General features: G+C 33.7%; 2 protein-coding genes across 3 annotated transcripts; one reads left to right on the top strand and one right to left on the bottom strand.

Moving 5' to 3' along the window:
• Positions 1-89: 89 nt before the first annotated feature.
• Positions 90-23,494, top strand: LOC133202303 (uncharacterized). 2 transcript variants are annotated; one of them, XM_061338094.1, is made up of 12 exons: positions 90-165; positions 4,241-4,410; positions 6,159-6,247; positions 9,531-9,671; positions 9,947-10,139; positions 10,723-10,743; positions 11,922-12,869; positions 17,386-17,658; positions 18,598-18,786; positions 19,283-19,371; positions 19,932-20,072; positions 20,334-23,494. In XM_061338094.1, the coding sequence occupies exons 2-12, from the start codon at positions 4,267-4,269 to the stop codon at positions 22,045-22,047; spliced, it is 3,942 nt and encodes a 1,313-aa protein (XP_061194078.1). In that variant the 5' UTR covers positions 90-165; positions 4,241-4,266; the 3' UTR covers positions 22,048-23,494. The 2 variants fall into 2 exon arrangements, with proteins under 2 accessions (XP_061194078.1, XP_061194080.1); XM_061338096.1 differs by lacking the exons at positions 90-165; positions 10,723-10,743 and having other exon boundaries at positions 4,227-4,410.
• Positions 23,495-25,031: 1,537 nt separating this feature from the next.
• On the bottom strand, positions 25,032-26,098 carry LOC133202690 (uncharacterized). Its single transcript, XM_061338547.1, has 2 exons — positions 25,858-26,098; positions 25,032-25,554 (listed from the first exon to the last, which is right to left on the bottom strand). Exons 1-2 carry the CDS (start codon positions 26,078-26,080, stop codon positions 25,415-25,417), a joined length of 363 nt encoding a protein of 120 aa, XP_061194531.1. The 5' UTR covers positions 26,081-26,098; the 3' UTR covers positions 25,032-25,414.
• Positions 26,099-27,822: the final 1,724 nt, after the last annotated feature.

Raw genomic sequence — 27,822 nt, 5'->3', positions numbered from 1 at the left:
CATGGATTTGCCAATTTGGTTTAGGAGTTATCTCCCGCATCGCACCTGTCGGCACAGCATCTCACTGCGCATGCTTCAAATTATACCGGCGAAATTCATCAGGGAGTGAGTTTTTGAGAGGAATACATTTATACTGTTTTTGCTGACTGACACGACTTTTTAAAGGTAAGAAACGAATAATTCAAGAATCGCAAGCACTTCTTAATAACTTTATTTAGCCCCGTGAAGGTTTACTCCTGTAAAACCATTAGACTCTCTTAGACGTACAGTTCCGGTTTTCTGGTTTCACACCATTTTTGGAGTGGGAGTCAGAAAATGACTCAGTTAGGGAGTTATATAGCGTGAAATAAACAAAGTGATCTTTATCGACAGTAGTTCTGAAGAGAATTCTTTGGGATTTATTTTATAGTAAGTAGCTTGTGTATTTACTTTGTTGACATTGAGCTTTGCGTTTGTTCAGCATCAGTGAATCAGAACCGACTGATGATGTATTTTTAAAGACACCTTCGAATTTGTGTATGCTCTTCTTTTTAGTGAATAATCCACTGACTTGTAATGGCCTTCTTGTAGATTTTACCACTAACAGCTGATAATGATTTATGTGAAAAAATGTATTGTTTATCATAAACCTAGAGTTGCAGAATTTCAGTAATTGTCATCAAATGACAAATACAACACATTTCATTTTCCATTTTGCTGTTCCTATTTATCACTAATATTAATTAATGTAAACAGGGACCTACATACAAAATAGTATATATAGGTCCCTGGTATAAATCAAAAAAGTGTTTTATTATAATAGTATTGGAACACTTTGTCTAAGAAATTACTTTCTGATACATAATTTGTTTTGTATAATCACATGTATTTTATGCATTCATAACCTTCATTGCTTTGAATAAAACATGTATTAAGAATGTATAATTCCTATACACCACAAAGGAAGTTACTTGTAAACGAAACACTTGTTTCAAGTAATGCCACTTTAAAATGTTAAGTTAAACATTCTTTTCATCTTAATCAACAAAGAGTTACAAATTAAAGTACCTATAGTCGCCCCAGTGCCACTTATGATAATAGTTCAGGAAGAGTGATGCTGCATGTCAACATGTGGTCAATAAAGCCTCCAAGGCCATGGAGGCAGACAGTTTGAATGACAGTTTGGAACAATGCTTCATGATGCTGTACGTGGAACAATGCTTCATGATGCTGTACGTGGAACAATGCTTCATGATGCTGTACGTGGAACAATGCTTCATGCTCTGTTCCTACAGACAGCACACATGCTTTATCTGCTGCATCACTCGTCACATCTCAGTACAGTTAAATACATAAAAAAATATAACTAATACGGATAAAGTGAAGAAAATCTAGATGTAAAAAAGCCATATTTTTAATTTGTTAACCAATCATATGAATTAAAACAAATGAGCACATGCAGTCCAGATATTTATAAGAAAGTATTTTTGGTTTTACTCAAATTAAAGCATTTCCTTACTGTTAGTCATTGGAAGGAGGATATATTTATAGTAATGCATGACTTAATTAAGAGTGACATAGAAAAACTTAACCTCTGAACTATAGGTAGCATAAAGTGTATAAACATCCTAGTTAAACTTGTATTAATAAAATGGAAAGGATGAAAGTTTGAAATGCAACAAACAATATCCATTGACCAGAGATTAAAATTTAAGACCCAGGCCTAATAAATTTACTGTTCACAGGTCTCTGTCTTAATTAACTCTAGGAAGCAGATTTGAAATCTTTACAAAAATACAAACACTCTCTTCTCTGTTGCAAATGTTTTAATTAATCATCATTGTGGTTTGTAAGATGAATTATTATTTCATGGCTATATATCCATGGTGAGCAGTGAAATGCTATCTTTGTGTTTTATATATGAGTCAATAGGCTACCTGCCATGGAGTCCACCCACATAACTAGCCCATTCTTCAATCCCTAACAGGTGGATTTTTTAACAACTCTGAAAAATTAAATTTAAACACACAGGTAAGCAGGTATAGTGTATTACACATCTTGGAAAAATGCAAGTTAACAGATTTTCCTTCAACAATATCCCAGTTAGAGTGCAAATGTTGAAGTCAGCATTTTTGTGTAGGAGTTTTCTGCTATGTTTACTCAAATGGTATATAAACATAAATCATTATAGAAGTGCTTTAAAATGTCTCAATCAGTAGAATGATTAAATATAGAGCAGTTAATGCAGTCATATATATGCATATTAATAAATACTTTATGAATTTAAAAAATATTTCGTATGTACTACCAAAGTTGCTTTGACTTTGCACCAATGTTCATTGACCTTTGCATGGTCAGCATATTGTGTACTAGCTTCACAATTATTTTCAGTGTAGTCAAAAATATAATGTTAGGATTCTAATTCTGGATATATAAATGCTGAAGATGTAAGCCTGATTTTCACATGTTCAATTTGTTTTTGTCCTTGTCTGTAACTTTGAACATCAAGCATGAACATGAACATATGGGTGTTAATTGACACACAGTGACACAGGCTTGTTTTGTTGTGAAAGAAGCAATACTGTTTACACATAAATGATCTTACAATAAACATGATAAAGTTCTAATAGCATCCAGGCATAAAATCCAGATGTTACAAAACACAACTTATCGCATGCATTATCACTGCACATCCTCACAGCAGCTGAATTCTGGATAAGTTTTGATGCTATCAGTTCATATGGACATGATGTAAATTATTGCATTGTGACTTCTCAAAGCTTTGAACATTCTGAATGTGACTTTATTGCACAATAATGTGAAGCAGAATATTGAGTATGCCATTTTCAACCATGTCAACATGTTATAACAATACTCGACATATTTTATTCTTACAAATTGCTAAGTATGCACACAAAATAGAAACTTAAAGGAGGTTTAACAAAGTTACATGCACAGTAAAATGCCTGTTATTTTATCTGCTTGACTCCACATTTTTTTCCTTCCTTTTGGCTTCCAAGTTTGTGTTGTGGGTGGTACATGGAAAATCAATCTGGTTTATTTATTCTTTTCATCTGTCTGTGTATGAAATGATAGTCACAGACCCCATGTATTGATTAACTGCTGGAGTGGGCTTTAAGGAGACTCAGGTGATTTAGAATTTCCTGTCTGGTTACCTGTCTGTCTGTATGTCTGTTGATAATGAGATCAATGTGTTTTAATGCAGCTTTGGTGAAAGTTTATTAAACGACCACAATTTCTGAAAGCTTTGTTTACTAGCATTTTCATGAACTAGAAAGTAAGGTTAGCCATGGAGTTTCCTATAGAATGGTTTTCACAAACCAATATCTAGGGAATGGTTGGGGAATAATGTTATTTTACTTGATACAAAGTTTATAAGAGAAGCATTAATTCTTATTGGATGCAGTATGTATCTGGGTTATGTTTATATAGTCATTCAGGTCTAATTGTTTATTTTAGAAAGATTTATCACAGTTCACTTTGAATACTTCATATAATTAACTTGATTAACTTGCTCCTAATCCTCATTAATCTTCAGATCAGGTTGAAAATAGTCCATATATTTCTGACACATACGTCAAGAATTTCTCGTCCCAATTTTGAAAAGCAGGTTAATTTTCTAAAATTAGACTTTCATCTTAAAATTATGGAGGGGACTGAGTGATAACATAGATGAGTGTTCTATCAATAGTGTTAAGCACCCCCGAAAAAATCTGCAGGGCCAAGCCCGACTTATCGTGTCAGCTGGATGCCAGGTATTGGAAGGTCGCTCAGGTAGTTGATATTTTACCTGTTCACAGCAGGCCAGACTTAAAGAAATGTGGTCTTTGTATTCTAAATATTGATACAGGTTTTATAAATCTTTTCCACAACAGCTTAGAGTGCCAGGATTGTATAATGGCTGATCATAAGCTCGTTATTGTGCAGTTCAGGAGATTCACTCTGTATTAAAATTAGGTGTTAATAATTCATGCATAGCATCTAGCAATTCATCAGATAAAGAGTGCACGTGCACTAAAATGACTAGATTCAATTATTTTTTACATAATTTTCTTACAACTGTAAGAGCATGCATTCTAAAAAAAAAAAATGCGAATATTTTTATTCTGCATTAAGTTTCAAGGTCATTTGCTGTTACTGTTTGAAAACAAATGCTGTGCTGCATAAATATTATGCATTTATGTATACCTTATATACAGTCTGGAAACTTTTTATACATGTTTTTAATTTTATTTTTCAGTTGGCCAGTGGTGAACAGTCACTACCATGCAAGCCCCCAACCACTTCCAGGCGGTCAACATTCTGACCCAGCAACCCAATGTCCCCCCTCCTGCCCGCTCCCGATACAGGAAGTTTGACATCTACCGAGACGTGGGCCAGTTTCGTTTCATAGATGAACATGCCATCTCAGTAAGTTGAAGATACCTTAATTATAGGTGTATATATATTTATGTGTATGTGGGATATGAAATTATCCTAGAATTAATGAAGATCAGATCGATATATAAAATACAGTCAGTTATTTTACATGCGGACGAGACGAGCCCTCAGGAATGTAATGCTTTGTATGCTAATAATGGGAAAGCTTTCTGTATACATAAGAATATACGACATTTTGATTGAACTGAAATTGTAGATGAATAGAATCATCTATCTTGGCCTGTTTCTTGTGTAGGGTGACAGAATATATCACTTGAGATGATTTTATTGTAAGTAAGCAAAGAATGTCCTCAAGGGTAAAAAATGAAGACTTTGTGACATTAGTTTATGAATGAAATATATATTTTCTTCCAGCAGAAATCAACTGGACCATGCAGAGAAAAATTATGTGACCATTAGTTTGAAAAAAGATGGATGCTTCATCTTGTTCATTCTTTCCAAATTTTTTGTGTAGTTGGTCACAGCATACTTTTTCAAAGAACTTGCATTTTGTAAATGTTGATGAGTAATGAGTTATTTGGGTATAATTCAGTGCAAACAGTGTTATCAGCCAAATCACATAAAATCATCAATTTCTGAGAACCACTGAGATAATAAATGTGGCCCCATCCTCACTATCAGAGCTCCAATTTAATGATTTGTCTGCTAGCTATAGCATAGTGTTAGAAATTCTCAGTAGGTGAAGTAGTAAATTGTGGTTATTTGATATGGTGTATAAATTTAGAAAATAAATGCACAATAAGCGTACATTATAAAATGCATACAGGAAGTCCACCATTATAAGAGTTGCTAAAGTCTACACTTTTGGAAGACCTTATTAAAATTGATGAAAGGTTTAGTCAGGGTGCTCAAATGTGGCAGTGAGATTAAACTATAAGGCAAGCCTCAGTAATCCAGTTGCCAATGATCCAGATTCCAGACACTTCATTAATCCGGACAATCTGCTTGGGAAGACAAGCAACTGGCCGGATTAACAAAGCTCCACTGTACATGAAATGGTTGTTTTTTTAAAAAAAAAAATCTAGGACATTTTTTAGGATTTGTTAATATAATTCACATTAAGCAATAATTTTTCAGAATGTGTACAGTTCAGAAGGGTCGGAACCTTTTTAGTTCTTTCTACAAATTTTCCTGGCTTTTAACAAGTTGTAGCAGGAACATGGGGTTTCTGAATTTCTCCGTCTGACAGAACATTAGTCAGGCATCTGCTAACTGATGTTACACAGTGAGTTAGAGGAGAATTTTACAATGATCTAACAGACACCCACACCGTCAGAAGATGATTTACTGTCAGTCACTGGAAAAAATGTAGAAACCTAGAACAGTTCAAGTTGGCCAAATGCCCACAGAGAAAGTCCAAAAAAATTAAATAAAAAAGAACCTTGTCATATCATCCAAAAAAAAAAAAAAAACAAGATTGCGATTAGGATGTATAATATAAAAATAAAGTGCAGATTAGAGGATTTTCATGCAGTACCGTATATACTCGCCTATAAGTCGGTCCGCTTATAAGTCGGTTGTATTTTTTAAGCTTACATTTCGGGGATTGACCTGCTATTATACCAATATTTTCATAACTTGCCTATAAGTCGGACAGGGGTTTTTGGACCAAAGTTTAACTCCCAAAAAACCGACTTATAGACGAGTATATACGGTATTTAATTTTTCAGATCTATGAGTTTACTTATTATTTAATTAAAAAAAAAATGTGATTGTAGGTAGCCAGCCAAGACCACAAGACTTTCCGGGATCTAATATGGCACCTGGTCTACAGTCAAAATTACCAGTCGGACTTGGACAAAGCCAGGTAAATATATAAGAGAGATACATTGTAGCTCAGCCTCCGTTGACTGGCAGTTACTCACATTATCTACATTTTTTTTTTGCTGCCAATACACACAAGCAATGACATAAAAAATGCAAAGATTACCAAAGGTTTTGGCATTCTTTGTTTCAGTATTAATCATCCCTGAAGGATAAATTAATGTATATTAGCTGAATGGGAAGCTGGAAATTGTGCATTCAAGTACTTATGCACTATTGCACTATTATAATTCTGTGTTGCACGTCATGGTTACGGAACGTATCAAATAAGTTATCATAATGTTTTTGTGAATTACGTAAACATGAAGCCAGACAGCATACCCTACATCAGAATCATCCTCGTAAAAGTGTGAATCATTCTTCCGTGCAATTTAACCACATAATCTGACGGGGAAAGAAGCCAGTTTTGTCACCCTGGTAACATTCCCTTGTCTGAATAAACAATCTCTGGAATGTTGTTTATTTTTCATTTTGATCAAGTCTCGATCTGGCCAAGATTTTGAGGAAGAAAAAAAAAATGAAGTGGTAGACAAGAATTTATAGTGAAGAATTATAATCCAAGTATTCAAAATCAGGTGATGGCCTTGATGTTAGCCGATAAAGTACTTTATCAGGCGGTGGTCTAATGGCTATATAGATTAGCCTCAAGCAGTTCATGGAGAAGCTATGAGGGGGGGGGAGGGGGTGAGGGGAATGTCCTCAGAAGCCCTCTCCTGTTTAAGAGGGAGAAGGGGTATGGTCCTGTACTCTTAAATAATCTGCCCTTGTGCCATACAGTAGTCTGATTATTAAACTGAGGAGAATCCATGTTAATTATGAATTGGACATATCCTGACAGGAAATCTCCAATCTTGTATAATTGTGAAAACTGTAACATTGCAGGCTAACTCATAACCACTGAACATAAAGGTGAATCACTTTAATACCTTGGTTGTTAACATGTGCCAGCATTATGCATAACTCTATAATACACAAGTTTTGACAAATTGAATTCAATTTATTATTTATGGAGATAAATAAATCAATTAAGAACACATTATGATCTTCATGTGTAGATGATGCATTTAGGCCTATTATTCTGATCATACCTATACATGTACCTGTTAAATTGAATTCAGTTGGACAAAGTATAGAAGTACATGTACTGTATAAGTTTGCAGGGAAAATATTTCACATGAATTGTTAATTTAAAAGTAAATATCAGATACACCATGTACACAGGTAGGAAATTGAATTTCTGTGTCATTGCTTCCTGTTTAATGAAACCATTCCCCAAACACAAACTTGCATTGCACACAATTCAGAGAGCGAGAGATAGAGAGAGAGAAAAAAACCCCAAATGGATTAGTAACTATATAGAGATAATTTCTGATCAGCAAGATGAAACGAAGGCTCAATGAGGCTCATATTAGAACAGATCTACCTCATAAATATCTACACCAAAGTGTGCTAGTCCCGAAATAGAAACATTTAGTATACAGGGAAATAAGCTAGAGTCTTTGATGATGAAGATAGCTCTGTGATCAATTGTCAAGTTTTAGGGATAGAATCTCCTCCCCTATGTCTGGTCGTTAACTGTTGATGTAATAAGCTTTGTGAGTTGAACATTATTAACAAAAACCTCATTCAGATGGATTACCTCGATGCAGAGTATAATATCTAAAAGAGAAAAAAAAAACAAGATTGGTGGTGCTAAAGACAATACTAGGCAAAGTGATCCCTATAAAGACTGAAGTGTTGCTCTGTTCTGTGGGCGACACAAAAATTGTCAGCCCTGAAAACCCCTGATGCAGTTATTGGTCTTAGACTGCCTATTTCTTACACATATCTGATGTACAATGTAAAATATTCATCCTTTGATACTTACATGAACTTGAGAACAATTATACTTCTTTTTGTTAATGTGTGCATATGTTTGAATTGATTAATTACCAGAGAGAATGACATATTCCTTTGAATTAAGAAAAAATAAGTAATATAGTTATGAGGTTGATGTTCAGCGATCTTAGTTAAATATGTTACAGTTTATTAATAAATATTTTATATACAGTATTCAAATGAATTAAATTCAGACTGAGACATATTTTATCACAGCCTTGTTACTCTTACTATATATATTGTATATGCATGGGTACAAGTAACATATATTTTTGTCAATTTCACAGACAAGTCTGGGGTTGATAATAGGAATTAGGAGCCCCTCTTCTAAAACAGGGAAGATATGCTGATGCAAATGTTTTGATAAAGATAGATTTCTTGTCGATGAAATGAGAGTGGAATGCTCTTGTAAATCCTACAAAAATGATAAGCATTTGCCAAAGGCACTAGCCAGATAGTAATGTAGTACGCAGAATTGTTTGTGTGTGCAGAATGCATTTTCTCCAAGTTAATCCATTTCAGAAGCAGTTAAATTGAGCAGGCAGAGCTGTTTTTATTTTAGAGCAGGGAGCATAAGAATGGGAAGCTAACTTCTAATTAACTTCATTTTCTTAATTACATTCCTTTTTATTTACCTCTGCCATTGACCTAGTAGGTACATAACTCGCGGAAGAACCAGAAAAATAACGTAACATTATATTGCTGTCTATCAGAAAATCTTTCAAGGTTAAAGGGGTAAAAAAAAGTTAACGGGCAGCCATATAGGCAGATCCACAGAAGTAGAGATCTAACGAGATTTTTGACAGACAATATGATGCAGAATACTGCGTTTCTCATTTGTTGTATAGATATAGATTGTCCAAGAAGTTATTCTGCCAAAGCAATTAAGTACAATAAATGAAAGTGAGAGAAAATGTAAACTTGAAGGAATATCTAAATTATGAATAATTGCCTGCTTAATGATAACTATAGCCAAAAGGCTGACATTTGATATCCTGTGCAGAAATGTTTTTTTCAGGGCAGACAATACAAAAATTTAACAATATCATTTTTTTCAAATAAATATTTTACTTCAAAGTTTGACATATGTAAATCTTCTAACTCTTTATTGTTATAAATTCTGTTCAATAAGAATTTTGATTTTCTTATTTTCTTGTATTGTATTACTAGGATATAATTTTTGTTAAAGAACTATTGAAACAGTTGACATTTAATGATCACTTTCCTCATCTTGTTCATCCATTCTTCTATTCACCCATTTGCTGTTCTTTAGACAACTGGAACTATTAAGTCAAATTTTGCCACAGTGAATAGGCCTATCAAGCATTTAAAAGAAGTCTGCATTTTCATAAAAAAAATTTTTACACAGAAATAATTTTTTTTTTCAGGGCAATCTTCAGATGGATGACTTGCAAGAACATGTACACAATCAGTTTTGCCAATGTTCCCAAAGGATCCCCAGAAGAAGTGCTGGAGTCCTTCAAAAACAAGAAAGGGACATACGCCAGAATATTTGAAACTCTTTGTGGGTATGTGGTAGATTTAGATCATTATACTCAGCAAGGAGACAGACAGTGAAGTAAAAGTTGCATAAATGACATATTTATTATGAGAATGTTGTAAAATCTGAAAAATTCTGTAGGAAAATGAGCATTTAAATTTTCTAAAGAAGTTCATGCATCCATGTATGTATAAATCCTTCTTTTAAATCCATAAATTTTAGTACACAAGGATCTATGAATTATGGCATGAAGATGTGAAAGTGGTATAAAGAGGGATAACTCTAACATGGATTTTTTTGCAGGCATGCTGGCCTGTTTTGTACCGTGCTAACTGGATTTGCTAAAGGTTTGGACTACAGACCAGGGGACAAATTTAAGGGGACAGAATACAACCACAGCTGGAATGCAGTGTACATAGACAACAACTGGTACCTTGTGGATTCACACTGGGCCACACGATACCTCATCTCTGAGAAGAACATGCCCGAAAATCTGGTGTGTATAGAAAAAAATTATTGCTGCAAGAGTTATCTACTCTAAATCTATTTGATCATTGGCAGAAAAAGTTGGAATAATGGGATTGGGGAAATGTGTCAGAAAGTAAAGTTGTTATGATATTGTTTTGGAATGGGAATGGTCCTTATAATTGCAAAGATTGATGATTAATCATGATTGTATTTGTTTGAAAAAATTTAAATGCTTATCTTCTCAGAATTTGCTAGGAAAAGTATTAATATTTCTAGCTTTAATTCTGTTAATAACTTTTTGTCATTATTTTCTTTGATCTCTTACTGTAGCTAAAATTCTACATAAATTTTGGACATTTGAGACAAGATAATGTCAATTTTTGCTTAAAATTTAGAATTTTCATGATAAATTAGGTAAGCAAAGTAGTGAACATTTTCCTAGATTTTATTTATTGCTCATAATTTTTGTATTTATGTAATGCCATTAAAAACCATAATTTTGATATGATTAAGAATATCGATATACATATTAAAATTTTCGATATATCAATGTTAACGGCACATTAATTATCAGAGATCACTTGATGAGAACGCCCAGCTTGTTATTTTAGGCGTCTCATCGTACAGTAGCGGTAAGTTTCCTGGCTGGGAATTAGAATAATTTTTGTGATACCCAGCAAAAAAAAAAAAAAATGTTTCAGCATTTCAGCAGACTGGTTCAAGGCTTAGTTTCTCACTAACATCTAGAAATTCAAACTCATTAGTGCATGTCATGACAGCTGTTTGAGTGTAAACTTGGAAAAATACAAACTGAGAGAATTCATGCACATAATTTACAATGGAGATAATTTTAATGTGGATAATTTTTGGAGATAATTTACACATGGAGATAATTTATGAAGATAATTTATACGTGGAGATAATTTTAAAGAAATTTTCATATGAATTTCTTCTCAGGTAGCAATTTCTTTTTAGTACAAAAATGCCTAAATACACTTGTAAGCCTCTTCTTTTGGTTAACATATTTACCAACACACAGAAAATTTCCATGTTTACACTGCCTAAAATTTCATGTTCTGCATGACTTTATTTAGAAATTAAAGGAATATCTGTCTACAGTTTGTTTCGAAACATGTTGGAAACTATATAATTGTTCTTGCTTTACAAACTAGGAATGATGTTTCATTAATTGAATAATTAAAAGCAGTGCATGATTTAGGGGGAACTTTGATTGAGGAATGTTTGGAGGTAATCATTTATACAGAAAAAGAATATTCTGTAATGTGTGCATCTACAATCATTGTGAATGGATCAACTCTAAATTCTTATCTCTGTATATAACTTTAACAGTGCATTTTAGGAAATTCCTATTTATACTCTAAAGTATGATACAATTACATGTAATAGTGTATGTAGAAGAATATTGCCTTAATCAAAAGAGTAATTATAGTGTACGTAATTAATACACTGAAATAGTACTACATGTATTAATGAATACCAAACCAACAGCATTTATGATAAAACCACTGTATGTATAGTTTTTCTGAAACACCCTTTCATGTTGCTCTTTTTGCATTCTCTGAAAGAAAAAATAATTTTCTCAGTTTATTTCATTTGTAAATGAGCTTTTTTATGCTTTCAAAGGTTTTAAGTTGCTGGAATTGTGCACTTTTGCTGCATAAAGTGAAATTAAAAAAAAAAAAATAAAAGCCTGCACAGTTGCATTTGTTATAAAATATTAGCAAATATAGAAATTAAATGTGTCACTTTTTTCAAGAGAGAGATTGGTAAAATATTGATATCTTTGTAGGTGTATGAATATGACGACTTCTACTTCATGACTGATCCTGAGCAGTTGATTTACAGTCACTGGTCCCAGCGCGAGAAATGGCAGCTCTTGTCCCGACCCCTCAGTCTGGCCGAGTTTGAGGACCTCCCTCTGGTTAAATCCTACTTCTTCAAATGTGGCATGTACTTCATGTCCCACCAAAAGGGGGTGGTTCCAACACAGAAGGGAAAAATCGCCATCACTGTTGGGTTTGTGAAACCCACTAACTTCACGTACAAGATTGTCTTTGCTGAAAATGGAGAAGAGACCTACAAAGGGCATAAGTTGAAAAGTTACGCCTTGCAGGAGACATCTTATAATGAAGTAACTTTTATCCTCCGAGCACCAAAGTCAGGTCCATACTACTTCACCATCTTTGCCCAACTGCTGACAGGGGATATAGGGGTGAAGAATGTCTTCACTGCTTCTGCAGAGTATAAAATCATTGCAGACACTACTGCCTCAGATGCCTTGCCTCTGCCCAACTGCTCGGACAGTAACTGGGGCCCAGGGATTCCCGTCGATCAGCTTGGCCTGGAACCATCGCAGAAGGATGCCATCATCACCACCACAGACGCCAAAGTTCAGATGGAATTCAAGAAGAACAAACCTGCCTACATTCTTTGTAAACTCAGAAAGGATGGGATGAGAGATGAGGATTTGGAGAGATGTGTGGCAGATCAGGAAAAGGGAGATAACATCGTGGTGACGGCTAATCTCCCCATGCCTGGAGAGTATGGTCTGGAAATTTACGGCAATGATCCAGCAAAAGATGGGGACACCTACACTCACATATGTCAGTACTTTGTCCACTTTGCCCCACCACAAGATCAGGCCAAGGCCTTTTACCAGGAGGCACCCAAGCGGCACCAGGTACCACCGGCACAGCAAGCTTATATTACCAATGGCTACTCACCAGATAACACAGGGGTAAGTCATGAAATAAAAAAAAATGAGTTTTTCCTAGCTTTTATTGAGCAGACAAAATTAAGTACCTTTTAAGAATTAGATTGTTTAATTAAAACATTTTAACCACCAGCTTATTAAACTTTACTTACAAAGACCTCAAATGATACTAATAATCAGAACTGCATGTATTCCATGTACAAGAGGAGTGGGGTGCAGGGTTGTCCCTAAGACCCGGGGGCCGGGGAATTTCGCCGCCTATAATGACGTTATTCCCTGGTTATTTTGGTATTCACCTAAAACTTTCCATGAGGAGAGGAACCACAGACCCCCTTCTACTTTTTTCATGTCCCCTTCTATTTCAATTCTTAGGGACAACCCTGGGGGTATATTGATTGTTTATATGTGAATAACGTTTTTTCATTTACATGCAAGTTGCTGTTACATACCATAAACACAGCCTTGAACAAGGCAATAAATACAACTAAACACAAGGTAACAGCACCAACAGCTGAGTGTAAAGACATATATTTAAATTGTGTATCATATTCGACTACAGTGTAACAGACTCAGACTATTTGCATACACATGTATATATTTATATATACATATGTACATTACCATGATTACATATGATATTCTACAATGTAACACAGTATTAATTTTAACTTTATTATTTCTTAGTATAAAACGATATCTGTAACATTTATCAAACACAGTATCCAAACTTCTTAACTATAATTCTCATTACAATAAATTTCCCACTTTTTCTTTACAATATATGTCCCCCTTTTACAATACATGTACAATAAATTTCCCCCTTTACTTTTATTAATTTACATTAATAAAAATAATCATACTTATTAACTTAATTATAGGAATGGTATAAATGTTTTTTATTCAACATAGATAATTACTGAAATATGTCTTCTTAGTATTAAAGAAAAACTGTGTCCTGTCATGATATTTATAGAGTTTTACCCTACTGCAATTTTTGTAGATTTCATGATTTTGTTATATGCATTGTAGCAGTCAGCTATTTGTGCACTTCAAGGTTGACAGTTCAGAGTTAATGTTCAGGTTGATATTAAATGTAATATTAAGATTATAATTAAGCAATTATGCTCACTTCCAACATTAGAATTTAGAAGACCTATTATGTCAGTGCATTATATTATATGATAAAAGAAAAAAGCTACAATATATATACTTATGTACATGTATATAAAGAGTGTGTGAAAAATTTCCAGACATCAAGTGGACAGGATATCCCCTCAATCTATCTGCAGGAACAGACACACGACTGTTAGATAGACGTGTGATATAAATAAACTTATGATACTAAAAGGAATGTCAACACGATCAATTACAAGAAGATTTCCTTGTAAACAAAGAAGATTGTTTCCTTTTCTCCCTTTTTTTTAAATTTAAAAATGTGGATTGTATGGTAGAATTTTAGCAGGTAAGGGCCTTGGAAAAAAGTACACATTTTCTCTCTTTCTCTCATTCTTTGTTTCTAGTTGGGAATTTTTAAACATATTCAACCTATAGTTGTACATATTACTTTGACAGATCTGTGCAAATCAGCTATTGCTATATTAAATCTACTAAAATGTAAAGGTTTTGAATTGGAAAACACCTTGATGATAGACAGATTAGAACCATTGGCCAGTGATCCTTTCGATGGAGCACTGCATTTTAATGCTTTATGATTGTGAAAATTTAAGTATAAACTGATGCTGAAAGGACATTTCAAGTCTTTTTTTTTTCTTTTTAACAAAATTTACATTTTCTTTGAAGTCGTATATGTTTCAAACAGGTGCCCAGAAACAACAGAATACTTTAAGGATATCAAATTACTTCCTATCCCAATTTATGACACAATGTTTTGCTATTTTTTTATTGTGTATTTATTACTGTGTTAAAACTTGAGTAAATGTTTAATAGCAGATTCACTGACCCATGAAGTATAACAATTCCTTGGAAGATACAACATCATGTCCAGAACATAATCACCTATTCTCACATAATCCGTCCATATGCGCTATTTGGATGTCGCAAGCAATTTAAATTACATTATTATTAAAATAATTGGTAAATTTTGTAGTGTTTTCGTTTGTGATACGTCTAGTTACCAAACCAACATCGTTAAGTGTTAATACACAGATTAAAACTTCCCTGGGATCCAAGTATATAGTCTAATAAATGGCTTCTCGATCTGTCGCTTAGGCAAAAGGCAAAGTTTGGACCAATGAATAAAACAAAACAATTGCATTTTATGCTAAAAAGCACGACTTTTACCTATAACAATGCATGAATATATTGATTTTTAACACTTTTAGATATTTGTCTACAGTGAAATTTTTAAAAAATATATAATAACTTTGTCGCTAAATTTCTGTAATTTACGTTATCAAAATCTTAGTATTTGTGTAAACAGCATAAAAGGGTATCTAAAAACATAAAATATCTACTAGAATATCCAACAAAGTCCATAAAATGCAATCAGAAACAAAGAAAAGTTATATGACAGAATACTTACAGAAACACATTGGTCTTTTAACCAGAGGTGAGTGGTTCGTTTTAAGGATGTATTTTACGTTATCAACGATACTTAAAGAATACAAGTAAAATTGTCTTTGCATATTAATTTATTTCTTCTTCCTGACCTACCAAACACGTAAAATATTAAAACGAACATTGATCTGTGCGACTACACATTTTACACCAATTAATCAGATAGAAAGTAATTTACGTTATGTAATTTACGTTATCAGTATAATACATATATGGTGCCTATCTTGCAAATAAGACGTCGGGACAATACGGAACCATGCAGGAAACGTTATTGGTTTCTTCTCGAAAGCATCTTAACATCACCGAACTTCCGATGTAGATCTGATGCAGGAAGCGCCATCAGATAACGTAAATTACGTGTTACCTTTAAAAACTTTCAAATAATTCCTCAAAGATGTATTTTTGGCGTGAATTTCAGTTGATTTTACAAACAAGGTGTACTTCTATTTATTTGTAGCAATATTTTACGCATAAATCTCTCTTCATTGATTACTTGATGAAGCAAAACATTCATAACGTAAATTACAGTAAAAATAACATAAATTAAATATAATTTAATTGCCTTTCTCCGTAATTATATTTCATAGATTTCATTTAACAGAGATTGTAAAGTCAAAAGCAGAAATTAAAAAAGCATATGGGGAATAAAAGAAGAAAAAATAGGGAGAGGCATAACTAGAGAAAGATGGGAAAATATACATACCAACAGCAGATCTTACATTGTCATTATATTTAACTGTGAATCTCTCAAAAGGATGAAAAATAATCAGTGTTTGTGGCATTTTGTGGGCAATTGAAAATACTGCATGTCATTAGATGGATGAAAATAAGTTCAAGAAAATATTAATTTTTGGTTTGAATACCAGTAAAATTGTAATTTACGTTATCAATATATTTCTTTAAGAAAAACCAATTTAGAATTTTCACAGTCTCTTCCCAAATTAAATTTTAAAATCCTCTTCTCTTATGATTCATAAACATAAAATTAAGTCGCACAGGAATTCAGCTTAAACATTTCTAGTAAGAAGGAACAGAATTATTTCAGTTGAAAAATAAGATTAAAGCAAATAAAATTTGTTAATTACAAATTAAGAGAAAAACACTGGCAAAAAACAAAATTTTCGAAGTATTTTTATTAGTACAGACATAGTGCTAAAAAAATCCAAGTGAAACTGAATATTCATTTTGACAATAAAACGATTTTTGACGGGTTCATTTCGACGTAAGATAATAACGTAAATTACGAAGGTAAATACACTACCTATATTGCATATTGAATATTTTTGTCATCATGCATGGTTGAGTTCTGATATTTTGAAAAATAATTCTCCCATGTTATGTTTGCTAAAAAACATTGACTTCTCACCCAAATAATGACTTTATTTTTTTAATGAAAGTTAGGCTGCATGTGGACGGATTATGTGAGAATAGGTGTATATGCCTTTCCCCCTACTTTTTCAGGGGAACTTGTGCACTGTAAACAGTTGAAATTCATTGTTTCTTATTTACCTGGTAATTAGAATTCAAATCTTTCCTTAGGTTGGAAATAGAAGGCTTCAAAGGATGTGAATGTGTGTACATGCATGGCTATTCTTAATTTTAAAATTCGGTCAGTTCTGGAGGATGTAAATTATGTTAGAGGAAGTTTCTTAATTTGTCATTATATAGTAAATGGCTGATCAGGTTTCAGTTAATTTCCTCTTGTGCTGTTAGTGAGATGGACATTTGATTATTTGTCAGATAAGACTAAAGTGATGGATTATATAGAATACAGTAACTGCATATACATGTAGATCAATAAACAATTTATGTGGAACTTCTATAGTGCTTGCAATAATGTTCAATATGAATTTTTTAAATTTGAAATTTATTCAACATGGAAATTTTACATTGAACTTATTAAGAAACATACATGTATTCTGTTTTGATATTTGCTTAGACACTTCGAATGTATATTTTTCAGTTGAACCAGAATATGGCCAACTTGAACATGGGAGGACCAGGCTATGGAGGAGAAATTGATCTGGACAACCTCCCTCCCCCTCCCCCAGAACTTCTCCAGCAGCAATACTTGTATGGGACAGTCCCTGACAGCAGGCAGCAGGGTGTGTACAGCCAGTTTGCTCACCCCCAGGGTCAGGCTTCACACGGTTTCACCCCAGGGACTGGGAATGTGCCCATGCCTCCCCCTCAGAAGGCAGGGATTAGCAATATTCCCCCAAGCAAGCCTATTCAGGTATGTTTTAGTTTCTTAATGTGTTAGTATAAGGAAATGTTTCATGATAATGAGTTAAAAATTTATTTTTGACCAAGGATTTTATTAAAATCCAGGAAGTTTCATGACCTTTAAAGAAAAAAAAAATTATTGCAGCCCGGAGGACCGTGCTGCTCTATACTTATAAGTTTAAGTGTTGGTATATGGGGATTGAGGTGGGAGAAGTTATTCAGAATTAAAGGTTTTCTAAACATTAAAAAGATTGTTAATCAGAATGTTCTTTCCCTTTATAAATTACGAGATACACAATATATTTACTTCCATAAAGTGAATCTGTAAAAATATGTATGTTTTTCATATTTAATATATAAAGTTGCTTATCATTTACTATCGAAAAAACGACAGGTCCCTTTTTTTAGAACATCAAATTTTACTTATCGCATAAAAACGTAAAAATGTACTTTACACAGTTCGTGTTTTATATTCTTAAAGTGAAAGACATTTTTGAAAATAGGTGATGCATGTATCTGGTTTCAAATTATATTTTATGCAGCCAACATTTACTTGAGGAATTGATAAAGTTTAAAAGGGTATCGTTTTTGTTCGATTTTCATCCGACTATAAGTTTTCAAAATATTCTCGACTATCGTCTCCATCATTTAGACGCATGCCTTTTTCACACATATCGAAGCGGTTTGATGATCAAGACTCATTTCCATTGTTTACTTTATTTATTTCACGGGCGACAATTGATGGTTACATCAATGTTTTCTTGTTTTACTTGTTTAGATTTTATTTATTAGTTGTTAACTGTTGAGTACATGTAGTATATGATATGAAATATCCATCTATAAGTAGTTGTACATGTATGTACGAGTATACTGCTGTGATTACATTTTACTCATTGTTCTTAAAAGAGAGGTCATAAATAAAATATCATTTGTCTTCCTTTCTCTAAAGGTTGAAAAGCGTTCTGTTGGACAGCAGCCTCCCACTGCTCCATCCTCATTTAAACTGGTTCCCGTCAGAACAGAACAAGAAAAAGCTCCACCACCGGTGGCCCCTTCCACAGCCCCAGCCAGCCAGAAACCAAGCCTGGATCAGATTGATCGCCAGGTTCTACACACAGTAGATGATCATGCCATACAGGTATGTTAATAACTTTATGTAAGAAACCCTATCAAAACCTTTTTAATACACATGATTATCATGTATATTTACTTATGATAGTCTGTACATTTAATAAGCAACTTTAAATGCAGTTTTCTTTTTAATATGATTATTTTCAAAATCTTAGATTTAATTAGATTTTTAGCAAAGTATACCAGTATTTGCAAGTAAAAAAAAAAAAAGAAAAAGAATTAATTGTTAACAGATTTAATGTCCTTAACAATTATTTACTGTAGATTCCTTATTTTAAGTGTCAGAGTTGATTAATATCATGAATTGACTCATACAGGTCAAATTGTGTGAGTGAAGAGGTTTTACAAATATTTCAGCAGAATAAATATACCCTGTATATACAAGTAATTTCATTTTGTGAAGAGTGCTTGTTGCGAAATTACGTGATATTAAATTCCTCATATATTTCAACTGACAGTACATGTTGCTTTACGTTTAACTGTACTGTTTTGTTTATAAACAGGTATCCAAAAGTGAACATCCAAGTTTCAGGGAATTGGTTTGGGATTTGATCTTCTCCAAAGACATCACAAATGAAATAGAAAAAGTCCGGTAAGGTCACCAGCTGACTGAAGTCAAGGAACTGCTTCTGTTTGAGTTAAATTTGATTTTTCTCTTTTAAAAACTCATTTTGAAAATACAGGAAAACATTATTAAGGAGTGCTAAGTCATTATTCAGTAAGGAAATGCAAAACTAGAACAATCTCAGTAACTATAAAGTATGGGCAGACAATTGTAGAAATTATTTCTGTTTTATCAGCAAGGTGTTGAACATATTTATTGACTCAGAGGTTAAAATAAAACCACAGCAATTTGCAAATGGAATGATTTGGTGCCTCTTCAGATTAAGAAATAAATATACTAAGTTACACACATCTAGATTTCACATGAAAATGTGCTCTGGGTGTATTGTCATCATAAGCTCAGTATATATACCTGATTCTTATCATTCAGTGGTTGAAAGAAATCTTTCTCATGATATTTGTACATTGTTCAGAAATCGTTCCTGAAAATAAGTACACCTCATTTTGACTAAGAATGACCAATCTTTATCCTTTTTTTTACTGTCCGTGTTTTTACTGTACCAACACTTTATTGGTTTGATATTACAGAGTCATTTTCCGATGGTTAGCAACAAAGAATCTAAAGGAGATCAACTTTGACAAGGTGGAGAAAGGAAGTCCCGAGGAGGTACTGCTGGGACTCAAGGAGGGAAAAACCACATACGCAATGGTGTTTGATACAATGTGCAAGTAGGTTAAATACTTGTTAAGTCTGTCATCTCACTTCATTAGTGATGTCTATGTAGCAAAAATCCATTTTACATCAGTAGGATTAAAATTTTTCATCCACTTCATTATTGTTAAATACAAAATATTTTAAAGATGATTTTGAAATAAAAACAGAATTAGACCAATGTCTGCTACTTAAATTAGAAACTGTGAACTTTTTTTAAATATAAGATTAAACTAGTTCATTTTGATTAATACAAGTAATGTTTTTTTTGTTTTTAGTTTTGCGGGATTGCACTCCAGAATCATTAGTGGCTATGCTAAAGGGGCTGATTACAAACCAGGCATGAAATTCACACCAGGCACAAACCAACACTCCTGGAACGCCGTATACATCTACGGTACCTGGTGTCTAGTGGACGCCCACTGGGCCGCCAGGAGGATCATCGGAAAACCCACTTCTCAGGAGGAGTTCCATTACCAGCTAGATGAATATTTCTTCCTCCCAGACCCCCACCAACTTATCTATACCCACTTCCCAGATGACCCCCAGTGGCAGCTTTTGGAGAGGCCCATTACTCTGGAAGAATTCGAGAACATGCCTCATATGAAACCCCAATTTTTCAAATATGGACTAGAGTTTGTGAGTCATCGTACAGCAGTGATTTATGGACGTGGTGAATTGAATGTCAGATTGAGGTATCCCGCCCACAAGCTGGCTGTTGCATTCAACTTCACTGTGCAATTTGAGAATGGTGATGAAGAATACAAAGGTGCAAAACTGAATCGGTTTGGCATGCAGGAGAGTGTTGGGGGCATTGCTTCCTTCCGCCTCAGGCTACCTGTGAAGGGATCTTACATTCTTTACATCTACGCCAAAGAAGACACACCAGAAAACAAAGATAATGTTTACGCTCAAGTCTGTGAATACAAAATTGTCCAAGAGGAGGTTTCAGTACCAGAGCCTCATCCCTTCCCACCTTGTGCTTACCTTAACTGGGGTCCTGGCACGTCTTTCTACAGGTATGGTCTTGCCACCTACCAGCAAACGGCTCAGATTCTGACGAGGGACGGAAAGGCCGAGTTACAGATCCGAATTCCCAGACAGATGCAGTTCATGGCAAAACTGAAACACAATGATCGTAGTGATGCTGACCTTGAAGGCTATGTTATTCATAGGATTGTTGGAAACACTGTGTATTTTAACATCACTGCTCCAAGTCGCGGTGAATTTGGACTAGAAATTTATGCCAATGACCCAGCAACAGAAGGTTCAACTCTGTACCATGTGGCCCAGTATCTGGTGGAATGTAATGAAGATGTGAAAACAGTTCCACTACCGAAGCTGCCTGCAGGTTACTTAGGAGCACAACCTAAATTCAATGACTTTGGCCTGAATACATTGAGTCATCATATCCCTGTAATTCACCTTGAAACCAACTCAGTAGAAATTCAGTTTTCAACTGCCCAGGAAATGAGAGTAACAGCTAATCTGATAGAAGTTGAAAGTGACCGAGAGATGCCTGAATTTGTTTTCACCCAGACAAAAGGCTCCGTGGTCAGTTTCCTCGTTAACATGGCATCCGTAGGGTTCTACAAGCTACAGCTCTATGCTATCCCCATCAATGACCCCAACCAACAACTACCAGGGGTTTACAATTATCTAATCAACTGCCAGAGGAAAACCAAAGAAGTGTATCCTTTCCCCAAGCAGTATGCTCAGTGGAAAGAAGGATGCTACATGTGGGAGCCTCTTGTTGTCCACAAGGATATCGGAAAACCTGTTGTCAACTTCCATGTTCAGATTCCAAGGGCGGAAGCCGTTGCCGTGGTAACAGATCAGGAGTGGACCCATCTTCAGTCTTCACAGCCAGGCATTTGGCAAGGGGAAGTAAATTTGGCACCTTACTATGGTAAAGGAATAAAGTTCACCTTGAATGCCAACTTTGGCGGCGATAAAACTAGTTATGCAACACTGCTTGAATATTCAATTTAGTTAAGTATGTCAGTGATTTATAGACTATTAATTTTTTTGTGATTATTTATGTTAATCAAACAATTAAGCAAGCATAATGTGTACACCTGCTTAACAAATATAATTATATATTTCTTTCTCAGTTTTTAGAAATGCTTTTGAAAGTACTTGCATGTACATGACATTTATATTTGTGTTGATGCCTTAAGTGCAGTTCCTGATTTAAATGAAACAGCTGAAATGACTGAACTATAGAAAAATATGATATTATTGTATTTTTAAACAAATTTATCATCTGTCAACCATGATTTTAAGCATTTATTGATAATACCTACAATTTTGCATTGTCATTTTATTCTGGGGGATCAATTTTTGTTTTCATTTTCTTGTTGTAGATGTTAAGTTGCATCATTTATTTTTTGTTTTGCTAGGCTGATATCTATTTTGTGAAAATTTTTATAGCTTGTTAAACAAGTGCTTTAATACATTGTATACATTGTAGTGTTTTATTGTTATAATGATCATTGTTCCAGGGGACATAATGCTGTAGGAACCTATTTTGTGCATGAACGTCACACACAGAGAATGAAATATTTTTTTTTAATTTTAGAAATTTGAAAGCTGTTTAAGAGATGTATTGTTTTGAAGAGAGTTTTTGTATTTTGATCCAAATAGAAGTCTACAGAATCTGTTCCTTTGTCTAGTGCAATCACTTACATGTATTTGTATGTAGCCACAGATTGAGTACATTTTGTAAAAGACCATTATATTTCTACAAGCTTTTGGATATCGCACCATTTTTACACTAGTCATTTCAGTGGGTTTACCAATTAATTTTTGGCATTGTCCAATAATTCTAATTGTAGTTGTAAAATTCACATTTTTATGTCACATTTATGTGCTGCAACTGGGAAATTTGTTTTCAATCCTTGATATTTTTTTTATTTCACATTTACATGAATAAAAGTTTACTGTAGCAAATTATATGTTAACTCTTGATATTAAAAAACACACATAAATTAAGCATTAATTTTGTGAGGACATTGCTCTGGATTTGTTTCCAAATTTTATCTATATATACAGTTTTATTATGCTGAAACCTAGATGTGTTCAAAAAATGCTTCCCTTTTGGAAACAAAAATGAAAGATGAAAGTGTACTTTTAAACTGAAAAAGTATAGAATTATTTCCTACCTTCAGAATCTTTAATTATGACTTTTTTATGTATGTCTACAACTTAATAGTCGTATAGTGATGGCATTACACATTAACTTCTCAATATGAAGCAATATACATGTATATGTAAACATGCCTTTTTTTCATTTCTGTTTTATATACAACTGTTGTAAAGTTGTTTGTAGGTAGGAAGTGCTAGGAGTGTTGTTGAGGTCTTGAACAATCTGTGTCTTTTTATAAAGCTTTATAGAATAGTTTATCAATTTGAAGCACAATAAAGCCAAGCTTATTAACACTGAGTCACTGTTATTATTTTGAAGAGAAGTAAGAACCTTCATAAGTTTGAAAATTGTTTGAATTTTTTATGCCAGACTACTATGTAGTGCCAGGGCATATAGTGTTTGTCATTATATTTTAAGTCTTGATGTCTTGAATTATTGGAATTCTTGAAATTCTTGGTCCCATGGGATTTGAGATAGCAAGGCTTGACTGTATTTAAACCAAAATTCATAGACTGATGCACATTTATGGGAACTTTTTAACCATATATCATAATTTTTATACCTTGATGTTCCTTGTGACCTTGACCTCACCATTTCCTATTTTGCTTTTAGCTCAGTTTCAAGTTAATTTTATAAAAAATCATACATATTTGTGGGAGCTCCATGTATTCAACTGTATCCAATTTTTTTGACTTTGACATTCCTTATGACCTTGATCCCACTTTTCCTCATTTTTCATTTATATGTAACTTAGTTTAAGTTAGTTTCAAAGAAACTGGTCATGAAATTTTCATCAATCTTCATACAAAGATACAAGCTGAAAAGAGCTTTTCAACTGTATCAAATTTTTTGGCCTTGATTTTCACTATGACCTTGATTTAAATATTAATTATTTAGCATTTAGCACAGTTTACTAGAAACTGTTCATGATATTTTCATCAGAATCCATACATTGATACATATTGATAGGAATTATTCAAAGTGCCATAATTTTCTGACCTTGGGGTGCTATGACCTTGACTCCACTATTCCTCATTTTGCAGTCAATTAAAAAAATGTTCAAGATACAAAGTATTTTCATCAAACTTCAAATGAAAAGAAAAACTAATGAAGACTATTTAGCAGTAAACTGTGTCAAAAATTTTCTGACCTTGACCATCCATGTGACCTTGAGCCCACTATTAATTGTTTTATCTTTAGCTTAGTTTAGAAGAAACATGTATCAATATCTGTACAAGAGAAAGCAACTTCTATTTTAAAGTCTCGAAAAAATTCAAAAATTGACCCTGTCTGTATCCTTTGCAGCCATTTTGAAAAATTTCGAATCCCAGAAAGTTGTGGAGATAAAAGCAATTAATATTATGCATATTACATAAAAATATCAAATAATTTTGAAGGTTTCCGTTGCTAGTAGAATTTACAAAGTTTGTCAAATCGATCCCATTTCTTTAGTTACAGAAATCAATTTTGAATGGCGCAAAGAATAATCCTTATTAAAAAAAAGATTAGGGGTAATGCTAAGAAAAATGAAATTTTGAATTGTAATATTTCTGTTGTTTCCAAGGCAATGGATACCATTTTAAATGTTGAATGCACTATAGACAGTTTGGTGCTTTTCATTTCTGGAAAATGTCATCAAAATTATCTGCGAGTAAATTTATGAATCGGTCCGACATCGTTCAGGATGATAATTATAATTAACACTGAGAGAAACAACACACAGGGATTTCAAAATATTTAGTTTATTAAGAGATGATTAGCACTTAAGTACAGCTTTTTGAAAAGATGGAACAACGGAGCTCTGGGACACCTCTAAATGGATGTTTCATTTACAATTTAAAGACTTCTGACGAGGAACCCCCACCCCTGATCACTGACGGGATGGTAGTTCCAAGTTAATACCCATTCCTGATCACTTACGGAATGAGTATTCGTAAGGCCAAAAGTTCCGAAAGATTTTGAAAGTTTTGGAATAATTAAATTTTGTCCGCCATGCTAGCCTCAAGATCTGTCTCCGAGGCCGACATTTTGGAAATTTCACAAAAAACATTTTAAGCCAAAAGAAGAAAGAGAATCAAAAGCCAAAACAAAGATTCACAGCAAAAGAGCTCGGGTGTTCCCTCTTTGGTTCCAATTGTATGAAAATTTAAGATATCCAAATTCATTGTCCAGTTCGTTAACATAAATATTATCGGGAGGTTTGAATTAGATTTATTCAGCAGTAAGGTTGACGTATTTCTCGAGCCTCTCCATCTCCTTGTGGGCCACATCAATCTCTTTCTGGATACGGGCTTCCTCTCTTTTCTGTTGTGCCCGCTCCTGCTTTTCGGCCTGTGCCTTCTCTTGAGACTCTGCAAAATATTGAAATCAGGTTAATGCTCAATAATTTTTTTGTAAGATTATAACTACGTATGATGGTTAACATTACTGACAAAATCAACATATGAGCAATGAATTATAGTCCTGGGCTTTAACCTTTAGTTACTAACCATTGATAACTAGGATTTCGGAGGAAAAAGAAACAGTGTCAGTGTGATCGTGCTAGATAAAAATAGCGAGTGAAACTATACTAACACAGTCTTTAAACAGAGTAATTTAAGTAAATAGCATGTCTTAACTGCAGGCATAAAATTAAATTAGAAGTATAAACCTACCTCTCCATTTTTCAAAATCCTCCTTTTTATTTTCAAGCAATCTGGGTGGTGGCATCTTTGGAATTTCCTCAGAGACAAACGTAAGATCAAAGGCCACACCGCCTTTCTTTTCTGTCACTTCCTCTGTGACCATTGTTTTCCGTACTTTTTCGTACGCTTCCATCTCTTCCTTTGCTACACCCACCTTGTTATTTCTGGCAAAACAGCTCTGAAGGAGACCCATGGTCTTTTCAGAACAGAAAATGGCTGTGTATAATAACAAGAGCTTCCGATGTTAGATTATTTGTGACGTCATAATTAGTGTAATGATTATGACGTCATGAATTATAATATTTCATTGTAATAAATTACATACAAAGGGATTGGGCACAAGTTCTTAAAACTTTTAAAAATCGCCCTCTCCCTGCATGAAATGTCTACAAAATTTATAAATTACATGTGTCACACAGTTGTATAGAATAAATTTGATCAACTCACAACATGAATATATACTGCTAGAATATGGCTAATGTATACAATAATAGTATACAAAAATAGTCATTTAAATCTACCCGAATGTTGAATATAAGAATGTACAATAAAAAAAAAGATATTCATTTTCAGCAACACTTGGTGAAATATATATCCCCCAGATTAAAGTATGGGTGTCAATAATATGAACTTTATCAAATCTCAAAAACTTATCGAACAAGCTACATGTAATTCAGAGAATTTGTGTCCCCGCTTAGGGAAAAAAGAAGAGCATGTGCAGTTCGGGGGGGGGGGGGTCGGACCCCCCTTGATTTGTAGAATTATTAAATGTATACATATTGAAGCAAATAAAAAATACCAATATGGATATAAAGATTTGATTGCTTATTCTTTAGTGTGTGAATAGAAGATTCTTTTTGTATAGAATATTTATCACACTGTAATAATGATTTTATGAGTTTGTACAAGCCAGACGTCATAACTTTTTCATTTCACATGTTGAATATTATCATTTATATAGTAAATCCCAAAAAAAGGATGTCGATGAAGATAACAAGTTTTTGTCCCCCGCTTTCACTGAAAGTAGGGGATATTAATTGGGTCTGTCTGTCCGTCCGTCGGGACGTCTGTATTTCTGTCTGACCCCCATAGAAATCTGCCCCCCCCCCTACTTTTTCACAATATATTTTTTACTCTAGATAATCTGGGATTTTCAAACATTACAAAATATAAAGGTTCCATTCAACACCTTTTACCCAACATAAAACAAAAAAATCATTGACCAGTGCACTCAAGAGCAAACATCAAAAATCTTTGGTTCAGAAAAACTTGAATTCTATAAAAAATTATACACAAGAAAAAGAAGTTCATATGTTGATTTACTCAGAAAAAGATCTGAGAGATCCACTCTTAGTAGAATTAGAATAAGTGCACATAAAATTGCAATAGAAAGTGGTAGATATATATCCACATCAAGAAAGGAAAGATGTTGTAATGCTTGCAATACTGGTGTGATTGAGGATGAAATTCATTTTCTTTTTCACTGTAAATCTTATTCTGAGCTAAGAAACACATACCTTAGAAATGTTTATAATATAACAAAGAAAAATATTAATCTGGACAATGAAAGATACATGTTACAATTATATGTAAACAGTGATATACATAAAATCTTAAAAGTTACTGTGAAATTTATATCGAGCGCAGCGAGCGGCGCGAAGCGCCGCTCGTCACTGCGAGCTCTAACGACAACGCCTGGGCGAAGAGAAAATTCGGACTACTGCACATTCATTTCAATAGAATTTTTTTCCGCAGTAATTCTGGACCCACAATGCATCGCTTGTTGTTCTCGCTGCTAACTTCATTCGCGCGGTAACAACAACTAAAAATTCACAAAAAATAAACTCACCTATTTAATGGATATTGCAAACAGATAGTAGATTAAACGTTCTTTGTTAAAATTTTTGCACTTTTCAAACTTCGTTCGAAAATCGG

This window comes from Saccostrea echinata, unplaced genomic scaffold (assembly GCF_033153115.1).
Source record: "Saccostrea echinata isolate AGI-Se365-2 ecotype Australia unplaced genomic scaffold, CSIRO_AGI_Sech_v1 ptg000047l, whole genome shotgun sequence".
Lineage (NCBI taxonomy): Eukaryota > Metazoa > Mollusca > Bivalvia > Ostreida > Ostreidae > Saccostrea > Saccostrea echinata.
This window is presented reverse-complemented; position numbering and strand designations above follow the sequence as displayed.